This window comes from Salmo trutta, chromosome 26 (genome assembly GCF_901001165.1).
Source record: "Salmo trutta chromosome 26, fSalTru1.1, whole genome shotgun sequence".
In the NCBI taxonomy this organism is placed as follows: domain Eukaryota; kingdom Metazoa; phylum Chordata; class Actinopteri; order Salmoniformes; family Salmonidae; genus Salmo; species Salmo trutta.
In genome coordinates, this window is record NC_042982.1 from 10,919,640 (window position 1) to 10,944,404 (window position 24,765).

At 45.1% G+C, this 24,765-nt stretch overlaps 3 protein-coding genes and 1 pseudogene across 3 annotated transcripts; 2 read left to right on the forward strand and 2 right to left on the reverse strand.

Moving 5' to 3' along the window:
• Nucleotides 1-483: 483 nt before the first annotated feature.
• Nucleotides 484-12,997, forward strand: LOC115163103 (inositol polyphosphate 5-phosphatase K-like). The gene is given in 14 exon segments (XM_029714719.1): nt 484-624; nt 1,111-1,213; nt 5,231-5,335; nt 5,540-5,648; nt 5,978-6,094; nt 6,251-6,398; nt 6,401-6,425; nt 6,615-6,726; nt 7,055-7,164; nt 10,197-10,440; nt 10,764-10,901; nt 10,998-11,081; nt 11,158-11,262; nt 11,450-12,997. Coding segments are annotated over 13 exon segments (1,470 nt in total). The 5' UTR covers nt 484-624; nt 1,111-1,121; the 3' UTR covers nt 11,531-12,997.
• Nucleotides 12,998-15,005: 2,008 nt separating this feature from the next.
• On the reverse strand, nt 15,006-16,688 carry LOC115163106 (centrosomal protein of 55 kDa pseudogene; annotated as a pseudogene).
• Nucleotides 16,689-16,731: 43 nt separating this feature from the next.
• Nucleotides 16,732-22,015, forward strand: tekt1 (tektin 1). Its single transcript, XM_029714721.1, has 8 exons — nt 16,732-16,870; nt 17,190-17,402; nt 17,583-17,748; nt 18,645-18,773; nt 18,854-19,000; nt 19,505-19,730; nt 21,015-21,211; nt 21,609-22,015. The coding sequence occupies exons 2-8, from the start codon at nt 17,213-17,215 to the stop codon at nt 21,766-21,768; spliced, it is 1,215 nt and encodes a 404-aa protein (XP_029570581.1). The 5' UTR covers nt 16,732-16,870; nt 17,190-17,212; the 3' UTR covers nt 21,769-22,015.
• Nucleotides 21,954-24,643, reverse strand: LOC115163105 (F-box only protein 39-like). The gene is made up of 3 exons (XM_029714720.1): nt 23,401-24,643; nt 22,677-22,853; nt 21,954-22,322 (listed from the first exon to the last, which is right to left on the reverse strand). Exons 1-3 carry the CDS (start codon nt 24,559-24,561, stop codon nt 22,194-22,196), a joined length of 1,467 nt encoding a protein of 488 aa, XP_029570580.1. The 5' UTR covers nt 24,562-24,643; the 3' UTR covers nt 21,954-22,193.
• Nucleotides 24,644-24,765: the final 122 nt, after the last annotated feature.

Here is a 24,765-nt window from a genome sequence, read left to right on the forward strand (position 1 = left end):
TAGGGTGAGGTGACATTGGTGAGAGTCACAAGAGCTGGTCTTATTCAGATTTCCTGTGTGTCCACGGAACAGAAGAAGCTTGCTTCGTAGCATTTATTGCAATGGTCATAAACTACACAGCACAAACAAAGAAGAAATCAGAGGAAATTTGAATTATTGTGAGCGCAGCAGAACGTTTTTTGGGACTCGGTGATCTTATAGCAGAGGCCCCTGAGCCTGTGTAGGGATGTGACTCGAATATGAATGTAAATGGGATGTTTTTATTTTATTTTGTATGATGTCGGTTTTTTCCCTGTCCTATAATTTTTAAAATGTTATAATTTTTTAAAACTATATATATATATATATATATATATATATATATATATATATATATATATATATATATATATAGTTTACCAACCATACAATAGGTGGCGGCATTCACCTCTAATGCTTGTTTGTGGACTGCCATAATACCGCAGAAGAAGAAGCGCGCTCACTTGGCTGTCTTCTTTGAGGAAGCGCATGTGCAAAACGTAAACAAAGTGTTTTGGGTAATCTCACACCCAATTGTCATTTTTCCTGGAGAATTTCTGTAATCCGAAATAGAGTAGGCTACAACAAATCAACAGGCATTGCCAGGTAGTAAGAACATTGTAAATTTATTATGTGTACTATTTAGTATTATCTGTACTATATTTTAATCTGTGGTAATCATTAACACAGATCAAATAAATAAGCTAGCTAACGTTAGCTAGCTAATTTAAAGGAACGAAGCTAATTGCTAGCTAACTACTGGCATAGCTAACTTCTCATCTAATGTGTAAAAACATTCCTAACATTCCTGTCTTGACATTCAATACATAGAAAAAAATTCAAACAACATATTGCTGTGTGTTCATATCGTGCGTTCAGTGTTTAGTCTTCCCTGTGGCTCAGTTGGTAGAGCATGGCGTGTGCAACGCCAGCGTTGTGGGTTCGATTCCCACGGGGGGCCAGTACAAAAAAAAAATGCATGAAACGAAATGTATGCATTCACTACTGTAAGTCCCTCTGGATAAGAGCGTCTGCTAAATGACTAAAATGTAAATCTGTTTGTATCGTTATCATGATTCCATTATTTTGCAGCTGGTGAGATTATGGAGAATGATGATGGTACCAAAGAAGACACCCAGTCACAAGTCAATAACTCAGTCAGCATGGAGAACTGCTGCAACGAGGACACTTTCAGGTTTGAACATCTCCTTGTGGTCATATGAGCTCCGGCTAACAACTTTTATTAGAGAAGATGTTTTGTGCATAAGGAGACACTGCACATTTAATTTGTTTACGGTCAATGGACACTACCCACCCAGTATCCTTTTCAGCAATCCAGTGGTGGTGGTACAGGCAGCATAGCATTTGAACTGACAAAGAACTGCACATGGTTGGATTGTTGGTTACATCATATCTATGCAGGCTATTCAAAAATGTAATTGGAATGCATGCACACAGGCTTACTATTTCCTTATTAGGTCTGTGTTCCCCCAGACAGAACACAGTGCAACCTCACATTGTCTGCCAGTGCCAGTACCCAATACAAAGCTGAGAGCATAATATTGGAGTATTATTCTGATTAGGTTTCCCAATGCATTGCATTCCCACACATATTAGAGAAATAATCCATGCCACTCTTTCCAAATCGAAGGAAAGTTCAGTTAAGCAGATGATTGGGCCCAAGGTCTACTACCACCACTTGCACTTTGTGTTTCTCTTCTAAGCCTTGCTAGAAGTTTCCTCATTCTGGACTGGTGTTGAGCAAATGATTACAGACTAAGTTGCATTTTCTAGCATTAAGGGGTCGTTTTCACATAGTGGGTCTCACGTGGCCCCTTCTTGATCCTGCTTAGCCCGTAATCCTTTTCAGTCTACTTCAGACCCTCCAAAAATATCCTCAGGTCCCTCATTCACTTCGAGGCTGGATATTATAGGCATCATTGCGCCTCCAAAAGTATACATTAGTCGTCAGATATGTCTTAACTGGTCTATCCTACTCTTCTTCCACCTGTTATCCTGTAGCCATTTCTGTGCTTTTGCGACATCGGGAGTTCTGTATGGTCTTTCATATCAAATTCAGACTCACACAGGATGCCAAGGGAAAGTGCAATGATGAGGGTCTCCCATTGATGGATCTTGGAACAAGAAAGAATTGCCAAGGACATAAATCTGCAGTTGGACCACTGTAGAAGACGCTGCCTATGATCTCTACAAATATTAAAGTATTCAAATCTCCATTAAAGGAAAAACTATTGATCTCCAGTGAAACATTCCCCTTGTGAACAAGGAAGAACCACCTGCCTTTCTGAACTCATCATCACATCAGTGACCTCCTCCATATTTTCCTCCTCTCTTCCCGACACTGAGATTCCTTCCAGAAGTTCACCCACAATGGATGAGATCCGCCGGGTGTTCGGTTCGCCCATAGGGCGCGTCCGCTCGGACAGCATAGCCAGCTCTGCCACCCAGTCCTCGGGCAGCCGCTTGCTGCTGCGCCAGCGCCTCGCCCAGCTCATGACCTGCGTGGACGACCTGGACCCCTCGCCCCAGCTCCAAGAGCAGGTGGTACGCAGCTTGGACAACGCCTTCCTCGTCTGTGGTAAAAGGGCCAACCGGACCAAGAAAGACAACTTCAGGTGGACATTTTATAGGCTTTGCCGAGTTCCTCTTTTCTGACTCTCTGGCCTTATTTCGACTTGACTTCCTCTTTCTCTGTTTGTTTAACATCAGAGTTGTTTTAAATCAAAATGCATTGCACATGGTTCTTCATTGCAAGGGTTTAGTTGATGAACACAAAGTACCGTAAGACGGGATACTAATGATTCTTCTTGACTAAAATGCCCAGCAATGACTTCTCCATTTTATTCCAACGTTGTCTGTCTTTATCTGAATACAGACAGTTGATAGAGAAGTTAGACACATTTTTCATGTCTTGATTTTTAGGCCTCGGACCTTTGGTTGATCACCCTCGAGCTCAGAGCAGGCAGTGTGTGCTGTCTCTTCCGTTCTGGATCGTAATCTCTGGCATGCTTATCTTTTGATTTGATAACCCAAAATGTCCTTTTGTTATCAGAACTGAAAGGCTATGATGTTAGGACCATAGAGCTCGTAAATCAATGTTCAGTGTTCTATTTAGTTCTGTGCTTAGGACATGGAAAGGGATGGGCTTTGTTCTTTGTTGAGAAGTGTTCTTCTTTCAGTTTTTGAATTGATGTAGACTATGGTTAGAGAGATGTGACTAGGCTTTATCAACCACCATGGTCCATTCAAGACTGGCTAAACATGTGGTTGTTGCTATGTAACTAAATAAGCTTCTGGCAGTTGCAGTCCAATTTGTCAGGCTTTTGCGCTAATGAGTTTCGGAGAAAACTGCTGTGCAAGTGAATCATGATCTGCTGTTCTTTCTTTCTTTCTTTCTCCCGCTCTCTCTCTCTCTCTCTCTCTCTCTTTCACTCCTTCTCTCTTTCACACTCCCTCTCGCTCGCTCTCTTTCTCCCTCTCGCTCGCTCTCTCTCTCCTCTCTCCCGCTCTCTCTCTTTCTTTCTCCCTCTCGCTCACGCTCTCTCACTCCTTCTCTCTTTCTCGCTCTCTCGCTCGCTCTCTTTTTCCCTCTCTCTCTCTCTTTCTCTTTCTCTTCTCTCTTTCTCTTTCTCCTCTCTTTCTCTCTTTCTCTCTTTCTCTCTTCTCTCTTTCTCTCTCTCTTTCTCTCCTTCTCTTCTCTCTTTCTCTCCTTCTCTTCTCTCTCTCTCTCTTCTCTTCTCTCTCTCTCTCCTTCTCTTTCTCTCTCTCCTTCTCTTTCTCTCTCTCTCTCTTTCTCTCTCTCTCCTTCTCTCTCTCTCTCGCTCTCTTTTTCCCTCTCTCTCTCTCTCTCTCTCACTCCTTCTCTCTTTCTCGCTCTCTTGCTCGCTCTCTTTTTCCCTCTCTCTCTCTCTCTTTCTCTCTTTCTCTCCTTCTCTTCTCTCTCTCCTTCTCTTTCTCTCTCTCTCCTTCTCTTTCTCTCTCTCTCCTTCTCTTCTCTCTCTCTCTCTTCTCTTTCTCTCGCTCTCCTTCTCTTTCTCTCTCTCTCCTTCTCTTTCTCTCTCTCCTTCTCCTTCTCTTTCTCTCCTTCTCTTCTTTCTCTCCTTCTCTTCTCTCTCTCCTTCTCTTTCTCTCTCTCTCCTTCTCTCTCTCTCTCCTTCTCTTTCTCTCTCTCTCCTTCTCCTCGCTCTCTCCTTCTCCTCTCTCTCTCTTTCTCTCTCTCTCCTTCTCCTTCTCTTTCTCTCTTTCTCCTCTCTCTCTCCTTCTCTTTCTCTCTCTCTCCTTCTCTTTCTCTCTCTCTCCTTCTCTTTCTCTCTCTCTCCTTCTCCTTCTCTTTCTCTCCTTCTCTTCTCTCTCTCCTTCTCTTTCTCTCCTTCTCTTCTCTCTCTCCTTCTCTTTCTCTCTCTCTCCTTCTCTTTCTCTCTCTCTCCTTCTCCTCGCTCTCTCCTTCTCCTCGCTCTCTCCTACTCTTTCTCTTCTCTCTCTCTCTTTCTCTCTTTCTCTCCTTCTCCTTCTCTCTCTCTCTCTCTCCTTCTCTTCTCTCTCTCCTTCTCTTTCTCTCTCTCTACTTCTCTTTCTCTCCTTCTCCTTCTCTTTCTCTCTCTCTCCTTCTCTTTCTCTCTCTCTCCTTCTCCTTCTCTTTTTCTCTTTTTCTCTTTCTCTCTCCTTCTCCTTCTCTTTCTCTCTCTCTCCTTCTCTTTCTCTCTCTCTCCTTCTCTTCTCTCTTTCTCTTTCTCTTCTGTCTCTTTCTCTTCTCTCTCTTTCTCTTCTCTCTCTCTCTTTCTCTTTCTCTTTCTCTCTTTCTCTCCTTCTCTCTCTCTCTCTTTCTCTCCTTCTCCTTCTCTTTCTCTCTCTCTCCTTCTCTTTCTCTCTCTCTCTCTCTCTCTCCTTCTCTTTCTCTCTCTCTCCTTCTCTTTCTCTCTCTCTCTTTCTCTCTCTCTCACTCCTTCTCTCTTTCTCGCTCTCTCGCTCGCTCTCTTTTTCCCTCTCTCTCTCTCTTTCTCTCTTTCTCTCCTTCTCTTCTCTCTCTCTCTCTCCTTCTCTTTCTCTCTCCTCTTCTCTCTCTCTTTCTCTCTCTCTCTCCTTCTCTTTCTCTCTCTCTTTTCTCTCTCTCTCTTTTCTCTCTCTTTCTTTTCTCTCTCTCTCTTTCTCTCTCTTTCTCTTTCTCACTCCCTCTCTCTCTTGCTCCCTCCAGGCTTCACATGGTCACGTGGAATGTCGCTACAGCTGATCCTCCAGATGACATCAGCTCCTTGCTTCACCTGAACTCCCCAAAGACCCCAGACCTCTACGTGATTGGGTGAGTTACGGAGCTACGGCATGCTGATTGGACATTGATTGAGACAGACAGTACAATGGCATGACAGGAAAATCTGTTTTTTCCTGTGTTAGGTCTACAAAGTTTATTCAGTGGCATGGAGAAAATGCTTCAGTAGGTTTATTTGTATGATACTAATGTTACTGGCAACAATAGTTATAAAGTGTGTGTGTGTGTCTTTTGTAGTCTCCAGGAGGTGTACGCTGCTCCTCACAGGTTCATCATAGACATGGCCGTTGAGGACTCCTGGAGCCATCTCTTCATGTCCAGCCTGGCACCACGAGGCTACCTGAAGGTACAACAGTGGGACAATATGGCTTCATAACACTAACAATACCACTCCAGCACCATAGACCGGTTTGAACTAGTTTTATGCCACTAGCCTTAGTCTGAAGTAACAGAAAAATGTGCTCTCGCCATAATTTGTCCTCACAGTTTATTTTCACCTCTTTGTCTTTCAAAGCGATATAATTAGCATCTTATGTGTCTCTCCACTTCCACCCTTTTGTGTCTGCTATTTGTCTTTCAACCGGTTACATAAAGACCCTGAGAAATTGCCCAGGTTTAGATGACACAGTCTTACGGTGTCTTGTTGTGTTTGCGGGTGTCTTGTTGTGTTTGCAGGTGTCCTCCATCCGAATGCAGGGCCTCCTGCTGCTGGTCTTCTCCAAACTAGCCCACGTTCCATTCATTAGAGACATCCAGGACACCTACACACGCACAGGCATCTTCGGCTACTGGGTAAGATCAGGCTCAGTGGATGTTATTACTTATTATGGCAGCTTATAGCAAGTGTTACAAGGCATTATACATGCACTTATAAGGCATTATGTGTGTGAACCTCGCAGAAAAAGGGTGTTATTCGTACGTTTGATTGATTGACCTTGCGCCCAACAGGGGAATAAAGGCGGGGTGTCCATCCGTCTGTCTTTCTACGGCCACATGCTCTGCTTCCTCAACTGTCACCTGGCAGCACACATGCAGTACGCCTCGCAGCGCGTCGACGAGTTCGAGTACATCCTGGACACACAGACCTTCGACCCCAAAAGACCTCGCACATCCTCGACCACAAGTCGGTATACATTAAACGCACGTTGTCAATTGAGGCAATTGGCATTTTTCTGTATTCACACTGTTGCTGCCTCAGTGTTTATAAATGGAGGAGCTTGGCATCTGCTTGTGATATGATTTTAAGTACTACCGTGCTCTCTCTTTGTTGAACGTTCAGTGGCCTTTCTCTCTCTCTCATTCCCTCTCTCAGGCTGGTCTTCTGGTTTGGGGATTTGAACTTTCGCATCCAAGATCACGGCATGCATTTTTTGCGCAACTGCATCACCAGCCATAAGTTCAACTTGCTGTGGAGCAAAGACCAGGTCAGACTCATGAGAGATGCATTTGTTTTGCTCTGTCTTGGAGAATACTATACCTAGATTTGACTGGAGTGGGAAACGGACAGTGGCTTTTCATTTAACACGTGTGCGCTCATCTTTGTTTTCATGCATGTAAGACATTGGATGTGTCCCAGACGGAACCCTGTTTGTTCACTTTATACGTGCACTACTTTTGACCAGGGCCCTTAGGGCTCTGATCCGAAAGAAGTGCACTCTTACGGGAATGGGATGCAATTTGGGATGCTGCCATCGTATCTCCTGAGGATGTTAAATGTAATGCCTGTCTTGTCATTCCGTGTGGTTGTACCAGCTGACCATGATGAAGAAGAAGGAGGCCGTCCTGCAGGAGTTTGACGAGGGACCTCTGGACTTTCAACCGACGTACAAATTCGACAGGTTCTCTGACCGCTATGACAGCAGGTAACTCTTTGCCTCTATAAAGCATTCACCGTTGTTTTCTTTCAGACTTCCCTCTCTTGCGTCGTCTTTTCTGCCTGCTCTTACTGAGCTGACTCCCCGCTCTGCTCACAAGACACTACTATTGAAATGCACACCCTCTGCTCTCTTTTGACTTCACAGGTCCCACCGGACATGGTTTGGTTTTCAGTAAGCAGCTCAAAACACCCTTCTCTTAATGCCACCCTAATCCACCTTAAGCAGTATTCTTCTCCTGCACAATAAGCCCACTAGAACTGTTGTTAGACGGTGACGGATAGATTTATGCTATGGAAAGTCTAAATGCCTCTCTCTCCTACAAAACAATGGCACCTACAGGACAGCAGACCTTGCTGTCTTGTTTTTTGTTGTTGTTGTTGTGGTTTTCTGCTGATGTGAATGCTGTGTTACATACTATAGTTGTCTACAGCTAACACAGTTGCCTCTAACAGTACCTGCGGTGAATCAAAGTCGCTTTTATATTCATATGAAGCCGTTTGAAAATACCATTGAAACCTTTCAGCGCCGTGGCTGCCATGCTCAGTGGACACAGTATTCTGGATTTGTTAAGGTTCATTAATTTAACCCCCACAATACCATCTCTGTCATACAGAGAGAGAGAGAGAGCAGCTTTGCAAGCCGACTGTACCATTGCCTCTGTGTGGGCGTAAGCAGCTGTCTGGTTCTAACAGCATGGTTACTAGCAATATACAGCACAACCTACCCTGCTGCTTGGATTGTTCACTATGGACTTCTAACGAATCGCTATATACAGTGTGTTCGGAAAGTATTCACTTTTTCCACATTTTGTTAGGTTACAGCATTACTCTATAATTGATTAAATGTTTTTATTTTTTTTCCTCATAAATCTACACACAATACCCCATAATGACAAAGCAAAAACAGGTTTTTAGAATTTGTTGCAAATGTATAAAAAAAAATGTAATAATGGAAATATCACATTTTACATACAGAGGGGGAAAAAAGTATTTGATCCCCTGCTGATTTTGTACGTTTGCCCACTGACAAAGAAATGATCAGTCTATAATTTTAATAGTAGGTTTATTTGAACAGTGAGAGACAGAATAACAACAAAAGAATCCAGAAAAACGCATGTCAAAAATGTTATAAAATGATTAGCATTTTAATGAGGGAAATAAGTATTTGACCCCCTCTCAATCAGAAAGATTTCTGGCTCCCAGGTGTCTTTTATACAGGTAACGAGCTGAGATTAGGAGCACACTATTAAAGGAAGTGCTCCTAATCTCAGTTTGTTACCTGTATAAAAGACACCTGTCCACAGAAGCAATCAATCAATCAGATTTCTTTCAATCCTGACTAGTCTCCCAGTCCCTGCAGCTGAAAAACATCCCCACAGCATGATGCTGCTGCCACCACCATGCTTCACCGTAGGGATGGTATATGGCCAGGTGGTGAGCGGTGTCTGGTTTCCTCCAGATGTGACGCTTGGCATTCAGGCCAGAGAATCTTGTTTCTCATGGTCTGAGAGTCCTTAGGTGCCTTTTGGAAAACTCCAAGCAGGCTGTCATGTGGCTTTTACTGAGGAGTGGCTTCCATCTGGCCACTCTACCATAAAGGCCTGATTGGTGGAGTGCTGCAGAGATGGGTTTCCTTCTGGAAGGTTCTCCCATCTCCACAGACGAACTCTGGAGCTCTGTCAAAGTCACCATCGGGTTCTTGGTCACATCCCTGACCAAGGCCCCTTTCCCCCGATTGCTCAGTTTGGCTGGGGGGGGCAACTCTAGGAAGAGTTGTGGGGGTTCCAAACTTCTTCCATTTGAGAATGATGGAGGCCACTGTGTTCTTGGGGACTTTCAATGCAGCAGACATTTTTTCTTACCCTTCCACAGATCTGTGCCTCGACATAATCCTGTCTCTGAGCTCTACAGGAAATTCCTTCGACCTCATAGCTTGGTTTTTGCTCTGACATGCACTGTCAACTGTGGGACCTTATGTAGACAGGTGTGTGCCTTTCCAAATCATGTCCAATCAATTGAATGTACCACAGGTGGACTCCAATTAAGTTGTAGAAACATCTCAAGGATGATCAATGGAAACAGGATACACCTGAGCTCAATTTCGAGTCTCATAGCAAATGGTCTGAATACTTATGTAAATAAGGCCATTCTCTTTTTTATTTTTAATACATTTGCAAAAATGTCTCTATGGGGTATTGATGAGGGGGGAAATGATTTAATCAAATTTAGAATAAGGCTGTAATGTAAGAAAATGGGTAAAAAGGGATAGGGGTCTGAATACTTTCCGAATGCACTGTCGCTGTATGTGTTCATGTGTGCGCACGTGTTTGGGTGGGGGCGTACGCGGGTGTTTGTGTGGGAGGTGGGGGCGTACGCGGGTGTTTGTGTGTGTCAGCGTCATTACGTACAGTCTCCACCACTGTGCACTAATCAGTACAGCTGAGAGGGCACTCACTGCATGAGTCACCCACTGAGACGGGGTGGCAAACTAATCAGTACAGCTGAGAGGGCACTCACTGCATGAGTCACCCACTGAGACGGGGTGGCAAACTAATCAGCTGTGAGAGACGACTAATGAGGGATGTGAAAGGATACAAAGCACTGTGGAATCTGATCCATCATGTAGAGCAGACTGAAGTCTTTTTAGTCCAGGACTGTATGATTAATGGATAAAACGCTACAGAAGTCCAGCTACCTTATGAGATGACTTATCATACTCTCTCCATCTTTAACACACTCTCTCTCTCATGTCATCCTCTCATACACAGGCTTTGTTCAAATATCCCCACTAGCGTACTACTAGAATGAATAAATGTGTTGGGCATGCATTCTAAGTGATCTACTTATTTACTTTCTGTTTCTCTACATCTGCCTCCTTGATCGTCTCTCACGAAATCTCTTCGCTTGTCCGTTTGCCTGTTTCTCTCCGTCTCTCCCATTCTGACAATCTTTCTCTTTCCAATTCTCTCACTAAATCCCTGTCTCTTCTCTCGTCCGCCCGTCTGTCTGTCTGCTCAGTGGTAAGATGCGTAAGCCGGCCTGGACCGACCGAATCCTGTGGAGGGTGAAGCCTAAAGAGCCACCCCCAGAGGAGGAGAAGGACGAGGACAGGGACTCTGGTCTGGATGAGAAGAACACCAAGCAGCAGCAGCAGCAGGAGGAGGAAGAGTTCCCTCTGAGACTCAAGCAGGATTCGTACACCAGCAACATGGAGTACGGCGTCAGCGACCACAAGCCTGTCATCGGCATCTTTACCTTGGAGGTGGCTGAGACAGCGGCATTTCCCATTCCCACATCTGAGACCGTATTAACAGAGTCTTAAGAGTAGCAGTTCTGATCTAAAACCAGTTCCTTCCTGTCCATATAATGTTATTCATTATGATCTAAGAGGCAACACTTACTGACCCAAGATCAGCACTCCTACTTTGAATACAGGCCCTGGAATGCTTTTCCAATGTGATTCTTGATAGTGAAACCGTATGATGCAAATATACTGCTTTATACTCCTTCACCCTCTAGCCAATCCTGACTACCTCTTCCCTCTGTTTGTTCTGCCGTTCCCTCCTGTCTATCCCCACACTGTAGTTGAGGAAGATGTACGAGACGCCGTTGGTGCGTGTGTGTGCCGAGGGTGAATGGAGCGCCGACTTTGACGCCATGGTGATCTACAGCCCCCTTCAGCCCTTCCCTTCTAGCGCCTGGGACTGGATAGGCCTCTACAAGGTCAGAGTCGACTTAACCCTCTGATGTTCTTTTCAATCATAGTCGTACTGTATCATCGACGTGTACTTTTTACAGATGTGTATTTGTGTGTTACAGGTGGGATTCAGGAGTGTTTCGGACTACATTACCTACACCTGGGTGAAGGATGATGAGGTCTCGTTTAATGACGAGCTCACCCAGGTAATATGACTGCGCGCGTGTGTCTTTTGTGTTTTATGACACGGTGATGCTCGACTATGTTTCTGTGTTTATCCAGGTCTATGTGAGCAAGGATGAGATTCCGGTGCTGGGAGGGGAGTGTGTGCTCTGTTACTACTGCAGTATGCTCCAATGCATTGTGGGTATTAGCTCACCCTTTAAGGTAAGTGCAGGTTTACTGTAAGCCACCAAGGACAGTCCAGACATGGAGAATATACATACATGCTGTTATACATTCACATACATTTTGGGACAGTTTTCAGGATACAGGTTCAGCCATGTCCTGGACTAAAAAGATTGGAGATTCTCCATTGAAGTTTGGATTTATAAATGTCTCCGTCTGGTTTTAGGTACAAGAGTCCAAAGTGGCCGTTGAGGAAGGTCTAGCGCCGGAGAACATCAACGGCCTTGACAAGGCCACAGCCAGTTAGGACCTGTGAGTGGACCAGACATGCCCTCCAACACTGTCTGTCCGTCTATGCTGTTACACATCTGCCCTTTTGACCTTTGGTGGCCTGTCTGCAAGCTGCGGTGCAGCTGGAGTCATGGAATGTTACTTAAAAATGATAGGCCAGTGCACTTTGTATTTAATTAATCATACTGTTTAGCGGTCTTGTTCGCCACTGCTAGTTGTGGTGGCAACAGTAACCTGTGTGTTTATTTCTGTTCTGTTAAGATGTTGATCCCGCTTTTAAAATCAGTCGCAGAGAGATATTGGCAGTATCGCTTTAAGAAAGGTTCAGTGTTAGTTTTGTTCAGTGTATTTTTGTTGTTGTTGGTTTTTGTCTCTTTCGATTCATACATAACACATTGGACATTGTCAGATGTTCCAGGAACTTTGTACAAAAGTTGAACATTGACATCAAAGTCGTGGCTGTTTCACTTGAACATTTGACCAATCATCTAATGATATCATTATTGCATGATTATCACATAGTTATTTTTTTAAATAATGCTTCATATATTTTTATTTTCCCTTTGCAAACTTAGTCGTCTGTTAACAAAACCCTTTGTGCTATGCTATTCCATTTCAATGCAATTTCTAATAGAGGATATGTTTGAGAAATACAGTGCGCACCATAATTCATTGGACAGTGACAATTTTTTTGTTATTTTGGTTCTGTACTCTAGCACTTTGAGTTTGAAAGGATACAATGACAATGAGGGTGAAGTGCAGACTGTCAGCTTTAATTTGAGGGTATTTTCATACATATCGGATGAACCGTTTAGAAATGACAGCACCTTTTGTACATGGTCCCCCCCCATTTTAAGGTACTACAAGTATTTGTTGAATTGGCTTCACAGATGTGTGTCGTTAGGCAGGTGTATTCATTTGTGGCGTTAGTGAATGCAGGAGAGCTGATGATGAAGAGTATTGATTCTAGACTTTGCTATTGCCTTTGGAGGTTGTTGTTGGGGTGTGACAACATGAGGAGGACAGCAGTGTCGATGCAAATGAAGCTGGCCGTCATAAGGATCAGAAATGAAAATCAATCAATCAGGAACATTGCAAAAACCCTGGGCATGCCCAAGTCAACAGTTTGGTTCATCATTAACAAGAACAAAACAACTGGTGAACTCAATTATGTCAAAAGACCCGGTAGACTGAGGAAGACCACTGTTGTGGATGACTGGAGAATACTCTCTACGGTGAAGAAAACCCTCCTGACAACAGCCCAACAGATCAAAAACACTCTCCTGGATGCAGGTGTAGATGTGTCAAAGTCTACCATACGTAGAAGACTACACCAGCAGGACTACAGAGGGTACACTACAAGATGCAAACCACTGATAAGCCTGAAGAACAGAAAGGTGAGATTACAGTTTGCTGAAAAGCACCAAAAACAAAAAGAGCCCCAAGAGTTCTGGAAAAAAGTTTTGTGGACAGATGAGACAAAGATTAACATGTACCAGAGTGATGGGAAGTGTGAAGAAAAAAAAGACATGCCCATGATCCAAAGCATACCACCACATCTGTGAAACATGGTGGAGGAGGTGTTATGGCTTGGGCCTGTATGGCTGACAGTGGAACATGGTGGAGGGGGTGTTAAGGCTTGGGCCTGTATGGCTGACAGTGGAACAGGCTCACTTGTCTTCATCGATGATGTGACTGCAGACAGAAGTAGAACAATGAATTCTGAAGTCTACAGAAATAGTTTATCTGCTCAGATAAAACCAAATGCCTCCAAACTCATTGGACGGCACTTCATCATGCAACAAGACAATGACCCTAAACATACTGCTAGAGCAACGAAGGGGTTTTTGATGGCTAAAAAGTGGAAAATCCTTGACTGGCTGAGTCAATCACCGGATCTGAATCCAATTGAATATGCATTTTACATGCTGAAGAGGAGACTGAAGGCAATAAGTCCCCGAAACAAGCAGGAACTGAAGATGGCTGCAGTACAGGCCTGGCAGAGCATCACCAGGGAAGATACCCAGCGTCTGGTGATGTCGATGCATCCCAGACTTCAAGCAGTCATTCCATGCAAAGGATATGCGACCAAATATTAACAATGATTACTTTATTCTACATTATGTTAAACTGTCCAATCTTTTTTGATGCCCGAAAATGGGGGGGGACTATGTATTAAAGCTTCTATAATTTCTAAACGGTTCATCAGATATGTATGAAAATACCCTCAAATTAAAGCTGACAGTCTGCACTTCACCCTCATTGTATCCTTTCAAACTCAAAGTGCTAGAGTACAGAACCAAAAATACAAAACAATGGTCACTGTCCAATGATTTTATGGTGTTCACTGTATATTGCAGTTTGATCTTGTTCATATTCATGACCATGCCCTTTTTATAGATGTGCGTAAAAGGTTACTGGTTTTATGTATATTATTAAAGTCAGTTTGGTTCATCTGGGGATGAAAAGTTATTTAAGAAAAAGTGGATCAACAAGTGCCTCAATGTTAACAACCTGTAGATCACTGTTCAACGGTTCTTTGGTACAAAACTCTGTCATTCCTATTTGATTATTTATTTACATTTGAAAATCATGAATAATTTGTGTTCTTATTCTTAAAACATATGCAGGTCTTGCTTGTACTGTACGCATCAACATATCACCTGTAGAACTACTTGTAGCTTTCTGCAACCAATTTCAGCATAAGCGAGACCTGTTCAAATGTCTTTATTAATGTCTTTTAAACGCTTGTACATTTACTTGTAAAGATTACTCAAGCCACTTTATTCAGTATTTACAGTATATTGAAAATCAGGAGTGCTCTATTTTCTCAGTAACAAATGTGGTAAATGAATGAATACAAATGTTATACTGTAACCCATTTAAGGCTTAAATGAAATAAAAAATCGAAATGATGATGCTTGTCATTTATCACTAGTCTGGAACAGAAATACAATCAGTCATTTCTAGATCTTTGATACAATGTAACCTCTTTTTTATTTTATTGTAATAAGATTTTGCTTAATTTACAAACTATCATCTTAGTTGGAAACAAGAAATATACAGTTCTAGAACAAGAAATCGTTTTTTTAATTAACGGGTATTTAGAAGATTTATGCAAGGATAATAATAATGGACATTAGGAACAACAATTCCCAAGAGTCTCTGAACATCAAAACGATCTAAAATATTTTAAACCAGGCAACTGATTTACACTTTAGTCAAAGAGAGAAAAACATGTCAAAAAATTCAAAGGTTGAGTGAGTAAAAAAGTTATAAACAGTTATAAAGGGCTTTATAAAATACATTAATTGATTGATCAACTCATTGGCTTGAAGCAACGTTCCTTACAGTATACAGTAAGCGCTATTTCCAGTTTGATGGCCAAATCCGATCCAGGAGCAATCCAGGACCAAGGTACATACAGTACACATAGAGGAATGACATTTAACTCTTCTAAACACACAGACGCAGTGCACAAAGTAACCATGGCATTGCAGCTGGCGTTCGCACCAACTATAACATTTTGAAAAGGGAAGTTTAGTGTCTTTTAGAATGGTAAAATGTCACCCCTAGCCTATTCCAGACTTTTCTTTATTGGGGTGTGTACTCCCAGCCATAAAAATAGGACTCGATTCTAAATCGATTGGATAAATCTAGGCCTACTTCTATGCTTCCAGCCCTGTACAGCCCAGACAGTGTTTACAGACAGTGTTTACAGACAGTGCTCGAGGTGGGCCAGCAGCTCTCGGTGGTGGCTGGTGGGGTACTGGGCTCGGCAGCTGGGGCACTCTAAGAAGCTCTCGTCCAGCATCTTGGGGACCTGAGAGTGGGAGGTGACGCTCTCTTTGGAGGGCTTCAGGGGTGCTGGGGGTCTGCAGTGAGCGCTGGCCTCGTACAGGTGGGACAACTCCCTCTGCCCCTTCTCTGACTGGAGTTTGGCGACGTGGTCCTTTGCCTTGCGTAACTCCTTCAACACCTTGTGGAGCTGTTGTTGTAAATACTGACAGTCTCGCTTCTCATCCTCCAGGTCTTTGGCGGACACCTGGACCTGCTGTTCCAGAATTGTGACGCGTTTCTGCTCCTCACGCAGGCTCAGTAGGGATTTCTGCAGTAGATTCACCTGTACTATGAGCTCAGCAGACCTGGTCTCCTTTTCCTCTAGTCTAGCCTGGAGCTCTTCCATGTCACCCCACAGATGGCCCTCTCTGTCCCCAGAGCGACGCTTCTCCTTCTGGACACTCTGCCGGATACTCAGCCTCTCCGCCTGGAACTGCTGCCTCACCTCTCCCACCTCTCTCTGCTTCTCCTCATACCTACACTGCAGCTCAGACAGTTGTCTCTGGGCTGTATTGACCTGCTCTCTCTGAGTTTCCAGCTCCCTCTTGGTCGTCAGTAACAATTTCTCATAGTGCTTCTGTATCTGCACTGACCTCTCTTCTGAATGGGCGTCTTTATGCTGCTGTGCGAGGGCCTGCTTGGCCTGGTTCAGCTGCTGTTCCAGCCCAAACACCCGGGCCAACACCACCTTCACGTAGGCCTCTCTCTGCTGGTCGTAGGCCAGCCACTGCTGGTTCTTTTCCAGGGCATCTCTGAGGTGGTCGTGGCTCATTGCAGTACTGGTGTTGAGTACCTGTCCATCTGATGGGCGGCTCTGCTGCCCAGCGCCAGGTCTACTACTCTCCAGCTCCTGGCACTTAGCAGACACTGACACCAGCTTGTTCTTAACGTCCTCTGTCTCGGCTTGGAGTGACTGGAAGAGTATTTTTCTCTGGTCGGCCTCCCTGACATAGTGGTCTATCTGGGCCTGCAGACCGGCCACTGTCTCACCCCCTGCCGCATGGGCCTGCTGCCAAAGAGAGCAGATTTCCTGGTCTCTGACCAGCAGCTGCTGAGCGTTCTTCTCCCGTAGAGTCTCCAGTGACAGGATTTTCTCTAATAAAAGCTTGTTATTTCCCGAATCTGATCGTTCTCCTTTCTGAGGAGACAGCTCATCCAATGAATTCCTGAGATATGCATTCTCCTTTCTGAGTTTACTGATCTCCATATCATTTTTAGAGCAACACAGCCTTCCACCTATCTTGTCGACGAAGTTGTCCTTGTTTTTGTTGCTAGATGACATCGTTGCTAAGATAGCTAACGGCAGCTAGCCTCACGCAGACGTTGTTGGAATCGGATCCCTCCGCTGGCCTTTTAAATGTCCCGCGGTTGATCGCTCCGCCCAGACTACGACGTCATGCGTTGATCTAGCAACCGTTTGTTTACAACCTGTTCTTCAGTTCATTCATGGCAGGCGAGACGGGCAACGTTGTTGCAACTTTTAACACGAACCAGTGTTTCACACCGCACAGTAGAGGTATAGTAGGAAGAGAGATTTAGCTCACTACTTATATTTCGCTGACATCTTGCATGCCATGTTTGTTAGCTAGTTTGCACAAGTTTATATGACAACTCGCTAGCTAGCTAGCTTGCTAACATTACTGTAGCAAGTCAAAAAAAAAAATGTCCATCCTAGTTAGCTACTGTAGTTAATTGCTATTTAGTTGGTAGTTTGCTAGGCTATTTACTGGTTTTGGTAAAACATGATCTGCCTTATTAATCTGCCTTATTGTGTGACATTTGTGATGTTGTTGCTTTATTGAAAGGAAAGAGTATTGTTTTTTCCCCCCTTCCAGACTGAAAGAATTGCAGTGGAGAAATGTCTAGGTTGATGGACCCTCCGCCCAAGTTCCTGCCACCAGAATGGAGGCTTGCAAACCAAATACATTATGGGAATGCGGAGGCTGAGCGTTCACGCTCTGAGCGACTCACGGCTGAGAGTAAGAGGCTGATAGAGGAGAGTGGCATGGCAGCCAAACGCATGCAACAGGATGCCAACAAGAGACTGGGTAAGATGACGTCAATTAGAGGAGATGATAACAGAATCTGTTTCTGTCAAAGTAGTGGTTGATCCATCACTGCAAACGAATGGTTTGTCTGTTCCACTTTGTAATGACACGTACATTACATGACAACCTCTGATAATACCCAACCACACACCATTCTTACCATCCTATCTCTGTGTTCAGAGCAGAGAATCCATGACATCAAGTTCTGGAGGACAGAGCTAGACCAGAAGTTGGAGGAGATTGTCCAGGAGATTGCGGTGCTGATATCCTATAAGAGCCGGGTGGAGAGAGCCTTGGAGAGCTGTGCCGAGCCCCTCAGAGTCGCCCTGCAGTGCATGACTGAACGGTGAGGAGTAAACTCCCAATCAGTCAGTTGGAAAATGCAGTGATACACAATTAGGTGGGAAGGAGTCTGCTCACTGTTCCAACAGAGTCACCAGACTAAGACCAACAGATAGGAAGGAGATCCTTCAGTAGTAGTGCAACCTGGTATCAGAGCATTTCGTATTATGCTGTATGTAAATTCTAGGGATTCCATTTAGTATGATATGTTACATTTCATATGTTATGTATTAATTTGTGGATGTGCATCACCCATTTTGTTTGATATGTTACGAATTACAATTCATATTATATGTTACCAATTTGTAAAATGTACAATATGTTATGAATTTGCAAATCGTACAGTGTTACACATTTTTTAAATGTATGATATGTTACAAATTCTGGCTAGGTGTCTAACTTTAGGTTTAGGCTAGGGTTTGGGGTTAAGTTTAGGAGATTATGGTTATGGTTGGCTGAAAGGGTTAGCTAACATGCTATGTAGTTGCAAAGTAGCTAAAAAGTTGTAAGTAGTTGAAAAGTTGATTATTAGCGAAAATGCTAAAGTTATCCATGATGAGATTTAAATTCACAAACTTTCGGTAGCTTGGTGGGTAGGAGTGTTGGAACAGTAACCGAAAGGTTGCTGGATCGAATCCCCGAGCTGACAAGGTAAAAACCTGTCTTTCTGCCCCTGAGCAAGGGGCATAGGCGCCTGTTCCCCAGGCGCCTATGACATGGATGTTGATTATGGCAGCCCCCCGCACCTGTATAATTCAGAGGGGTTGGGTTATATGCGGAAGACACTTCAGTTCAATGTATTCAGTTGTACAACTGACTAGGTCTTTCTCTAGATATTCGCGTTATACCCTACTTTTGCTTTTTGCCTTAAGTAACCATCTGTCTCCATGTGTGTTTCAGGCAGAGGCGTGTTTCCATTGACCTGGTACATGACGACGTGGAGCGGGAACTGATGAAGGAGAGGGAGGTGATCGAGGGAGTGACATCACTGCTGAACCGCACCTTGGAGCAGACCAATGAACAGATCAGGTGGGTGAGGGGAGGAAGTGGTTTGTCACACACACACGATCAAGTCTCATTATCTCATTCTTTTTCTGTTCTGGCTCCAGACTGAACCGCTCTGCAAAGTACTACCTAGAGAAAGACCTACGGGACAAGTTCCAAGCAGAGCAGATTGATGGTTTCTGCTCCATCCTCACAAACACCTCCCCGAATATTGACAACGTGACTAGTCAGACATCACTCGCAGTACCCGGGTAAAACGATGACGCTTGTGTTTGTGCAATGTGGGGCAGTAGGAAATACAATGAAACAAAAGATCATCCCTTCTGTTCACCAGGAATGCAGTCTCACCTGCAGCAAAAGTCATAATTCTACAGATAGAAATAGAAGGCCTGTCACAGTGCTTTGTAAAGGATAGTTGGGGCATTCTGCATACAGTAGGTCCTTTAGAAGCATTACTCCCTTCAGCCAGCAGAGGTCAGTGTAATACCTCCTCTATCCACCCTACTTATCTAAACCTTTTCTACAGGTTTTTAGTTTTTATTTAACGTTTATTTAACTAGGCAAGTCAGTTAAGAACAAATTCTTATTTACAATGACGGCCTACCCCGGCCAAACCCTAACGACGCTGGGCCAATTGTGCGCCGCCCTATGGGACTCCCAATCACTGCCGGTTGAGATACAGCCTGGTTAATCTGCCATCCTTTCATGACACACTGAACAAAAAAACATACAACATTTAATCCCTCCAATCCTAGTGCCACTGTGACACCAGAGGAGTGGGAGACCTTCTCCAACATCAACATCCTCAAAGCAGAGCGCGAGAAGAACAACTCCCTATCGCTGAGGGCTCTGGTGGACAGCCTCCTGGAGCAGACGGCTGCTGACATGCGCAGGCAGCACAACGCTATGGGCACTGCCCTCCGGCTGCAGGTCCAGGAGACCAAGACAGCCAAAGGGCAACTAGAGGACCACTTGGTAAAGGTAAGCAGGAATGTGAAAAAGCGTACTTTATATGCATAACCCAAGCCATTCCCCCCTATGATTAGTTACTGAAGCAATTCCCCCACATTTTAAATTACAGTCATTAAGCAGACGCTCTTATCCTGAACGACGTATAGGCGCAATTAGGGTTACACGTCTTGCTCAAGGGCACGTCGGCAGATGTTTTCACCTAGTCAGCTCAAGGATATGAACCAGCGTCCTTTCAGTTACTGGCTAAAAGCTATCAACCACTAAATTACATGTCACCCTGGGATTAGTTACTGGAATGATTCCCCCTATGATTAGTTACTGGAATGATTCCCCCTATGATTAGTTACTGGAGTGATTCCCCTATGATTAGTTACTGGAGTGATTCCCCCTATGATTAGTTACTGGAATGATTCCCCCTATGATTAGTTACTGGAATGATTCCCCCTATGATTAGTTACTGGAATGATTCCCCTATGATTAGTTACTGGAATGATTCCCCTATGATTAGTTACTGGAATGATTCCCCCATGATTAGTTACTGGAATGATTCCCCCTATGATTAGTTACTGGAATGATTCCCCTATGATTAGTTACTGGAATGATTCCCCCTATGATTAGTTACTGGAATGATTCCCCCTATGATTAGTTACTGGAATGATTCCCCCTATGATTAGTTACTGGAATGATTCCCCCTATGATTAGTTACTGGAATGATTCCCCCTATGATTAGTTACTGGAATGATTCCCCCTATGATTAGTTACTGGAATGATTCCCCCTATGATTAGTTACTGGAATGATTCCCCCTATGATTAGTTACTGGAATGATTCCCCTATGATTAGTTACTGGAATGATTCCCCTATGATTAGTTACTGGAATGATTCCCCCTATGATTAGTTACTGGAATGATTCCCCCTATGATTAGTTACTGGAATGATTCCCCCTATGATTAGTAACTGGAATGATTCCCCTATGATTAGTTACTGGAATGATTCCCCCTATGATTAGTAACTGGAATGATTCCCCTATGATTAGTTACTGGAATGATTCCCCCTATGATTAGTTACTGGAATGATTCCCCCTATGATTAGTTACTGGAATGATTCCCCCTATGATTAGTTACTGGAATGATTCCCCCTATGATTAGTTACTGGAATGATTCCCCCTATGATTAGTTACTGGAATGATTCCCCCTATGATTAGTTACTGGAGTGATTCCCCTATGATTAGTTACTGGAATGATTCCCCCTATGATTAGTTACTGGAATGATTTCCCTCCGTTCCCCCTGAAAAGGTTCTGTCAGAGGTGGCCAGCCAGGAGTGCAACCTGGAGGCCCTGCGCGTGGCCATCGAAGACAAAGCAGGTCCCCTGAAGGTGGCCCAGACGCGGCTGTCCGCCCGCAGCCAGAGACCCAGCATCGAGCTCTGCCATGACCCAGTCCAGGTCCGCCTGCTCTCCGAGGTCCAGGAGCTCACAGCCCACATCAAGAGGTGACGATGAACTCCACTTTCCTGTCTACTGTACCTAACTCTTCCTACTTATCTCTTCTAACCTATCTAGGATCTCTGGCCACTATTTTCACTTCAACTACAAGTCAAGCTATTTTGTAGTACTTTACAGTCATGATTTATCTCTGTATGAAGTATAAGATTAGTTATCCTGACACAACCCAGTGATCAGTGATTCCTTATACTCATGGTTTTGTTATACAAACAGGATATCACAGCTTTCATTTCAAGTCTTTTTGTTTAGTAGATACAGCTACAGTATCTCTAGTTAAGAGACTTTTCCGAATGTATTATGTGAATGACATAATGAATGTTTTGCCTATTTGCCATGAGTTGTAGTAGTCTCCCATTGTCCTGAGTCAACCCTGTGACCCCACAGACTGCGAGAGGCCCAGGCCCAGTCAGAGATGGAGCTGCTGGCCCTGACCCGCTCCCAGCTGATCCTGGAAGAGGAGATCCAGGTCAAGTCCCACTCTCTCTACATCGACGAGGTCATCTGCACCCAGCTCCGCCAGCCCATCTCCATCCACAGCTTCTGAATACCACTCCCACCATGACAAGCCGGGTCCCTGATCTGTTTGTGCTGTCTTGCATTAACAGATCTGGGACAAGCCTAGACCATGGCCACACTGGAGGGACTTTATAGTGGTGTTCTTTAGCTGATGCTGACATACCCAGGCTAGCATTTTACAGATAAATAAAATATGAGGTATACATTGTGATGGAAAGTTGGAGTGCTTGTATTGTTTGCAGCAATTTTAATACAATATTTGGGTTTGAAGAAAAGGAGGACCAGAGTTGTGGAGCGTGTGTTTATCTACAGCGATGGCGGGTGTGTGTGTGTATTTGCCAGACCCATCATGATTGTGTATCAAATTGTAGTTCCTTCCTCCTCTTCCTTTAACTGGTGCTATTATTAAAAGAAATGCTGTCTTTATGGGCCCACGTGTCTGTCAGGCAGGAGTCAGAGCATGGGGTAGGAGATGGCGAAGTAGTGGAGCTCTGAGTTGATGAGTTGTCTGTAGCGAGAGTACACTTCCTCCAGCTGCTCATCCTCGTCCTGAGTCTCATATTTGTTGATGTAGATCCGCACCTGGGACACAAACACAAGCAGCTTATAAACCAGACAGTATATTGCTCACATAACAGTAATGCACGTTGCTGTAGCTAGGTACAACACATGAAGTGTTAGCCGTATTAGAGGAAGGAAAATGGGACCTGCCCCTTTAAGAACTGACAAAGATGACTGCCCAGCTGAAGGCTGTTTCATTTATGACCCAAACAAACTTTAAAATGCCTGCAATATCCCAGTTCACTGGGCAGGAGAACACAGCAGGCTAGTGTGTGGAGCTTGTGTTAGTAAATCGCTTCAATGCCAGGACATAGATTGGTACGCAGGTCGGTAGGCCTAAATGGCCTTGGCCTAGCTCCCAGAGCTCTGGCTCACCTTGATGGTCCTTAGGATGATTTTCTTTTCCAGGCGTTTCTGCAGCAGCCGGTCCAGGAAGCTGATGTCCAGGAATGCCCAGACCTTCATGTAGACCAGCTGGCTGCACAGCAGCACCACATCCAGCAGCTCCTCGTCCACAGACTCATGGCTGTTGTTCAGGTCCAGGGTCAGTTTCTAACCCCCGGAATGGGGTGGAGAGAGATTCACGACACTTCAAGATGGACTCATGTTTCTTGTTAAAGTATGAGCGCCACTGACTTCCTATTGACCATTCATTCATTCCGTGGATTCATTCCATATCGCGGAAGATCTGCGTAACAATGTAAAGGTCGTTTCCGATTGAGCTGACGTATGCAGCGTTTACTGTGAATGCAGTCTCCACGAACGCGGCAACATTAGCTTTAAAATGTACATTTTCCGCGATACTTCTGCAATACAGGTTGAATGCAGTCCTTAGAGTCATGTCTCTTGGGACGGTTTCCCTGACATAGATTAAGCCTAGTCCTGGACTAAAACACATTCTCAATGGAGATTCTCTTAGTCCAGGACTAGGCTTAATCTTTCTGAACTGCATGGATATAAAAAGACAATGCAGGTACATGAAAAACACTTGATACACTGCACAGACTATCGCCACACCAACCAGTAGCCTAAGTGGTGCCATCATCGCTCCATAGCTGACTGCTACTGTGTATTGACGGGTAGAGAAACCAATCCTCACCTGTAAACAGCTCCTGTAGCAGGGCACTAGGTTGGTAAGGGCTGGCTTGGCACTCCAGTCCTGTTCACTGAAGTAGCAACTGGTGAGACTGAGCGAGCGCAGCGGGATCTCTCTGAGCAGAATCCTCCCCAGCTTGTCTATGTCGAGGATCCGCTCCACTGTGATATGCACACGGAGGTCGGGACAACGCTGGGCCAGCTGGGACCAGGCATCCCCCCAGACCACCTGGATGTGGGGCTCGTGGATATGGCATCGTATGGTGAACGTCTGCAGGGACCCTCCCCCGCCCGGGCTCCTACACACCTCAGACAGGGCCGCCAGCAGCTCGGCCGACAGGCAGCTGTAGTTGAGGGTAAGGGTGCAGAGGCCCTGGAAGCGGTTCATGACCTGGGGGAAGGCGGGGCTGATGAAGACGGCCAGCGGCTGTGAGAAGAAGTCCTCCAGGTTGAGGTGGGTGATGCCGGGCCGGCGGCACAGGTGGTTCTGCTGCTGAGATGCAGCCACGGCCTCCAGCACCTCCAGGCCCTGGGGCAGGTTGAGGCGGGCCCCCCGCAGGCTCAAGTAGCCCAGGCGGGAGCTCTCGCGGCGCAGGTAGAAGGTGAGGCTGCGCACCAGCGCCTTGCGTACGCTGCGGCACCAGGCGGCGCGGTCCAGCTCCATGTGGTTGACAGTTAGGCGGCGTAGTCCGCCTCTGGTTTTACGCAGTGCGGCGAGGAAGGTCCTAAGCGTCTGCTGAAAGCGCCGGGACACCAGAGAGTTGAGGGGGTGCGAGAAGCGGATCTCCAGATCCTCCAGGTAGGCGCCGTAGGTCTTGGCGTAACACACGGCCGTCTCCAGCTCCGAGCGGCGGGTCCTGGAGATGCGGCCGGAGAAGTTGAAGGTTCGAACCCTCCAGAGAGAGGGCGAGCGCATGACGTGGTGCCAGTGGCGACACACCAGGGCCGCCTTGACACGGTCACGGTCACGCAGCCACCAGAACACCTGCCGCAGACACACGTCCGGGAGGTTAGCCCAGCCCAGTTTAGGCTCCTTATCTTCCTCCGCCTCGCCTTCTTCCTCCTCCTCCTCCTCTATTATCTCTATTCCTTCATCCTCCCCCTCCTCTTCTTCTTCGTTTTCATCCTCCGAGAGCTGTTCCTCTGGATCCTCGGGGTAATTCATTTACAAGGAAGAAGTTTTGCCAAACCACTAACGTCTCTCAGTATTCATCCACCAAACGTAAAGAAAAAGTTCTCCCTGTAGTCTGAAATGTATTCTATGTGACTCTGGGGTTCACTTGGACTACAGAGAAGCAGAGGGCACATGTCCGTTGGGTGGCCATCAATGTGTCCCAGTTATCACCTGGAAATGATTAGACACCAAAGC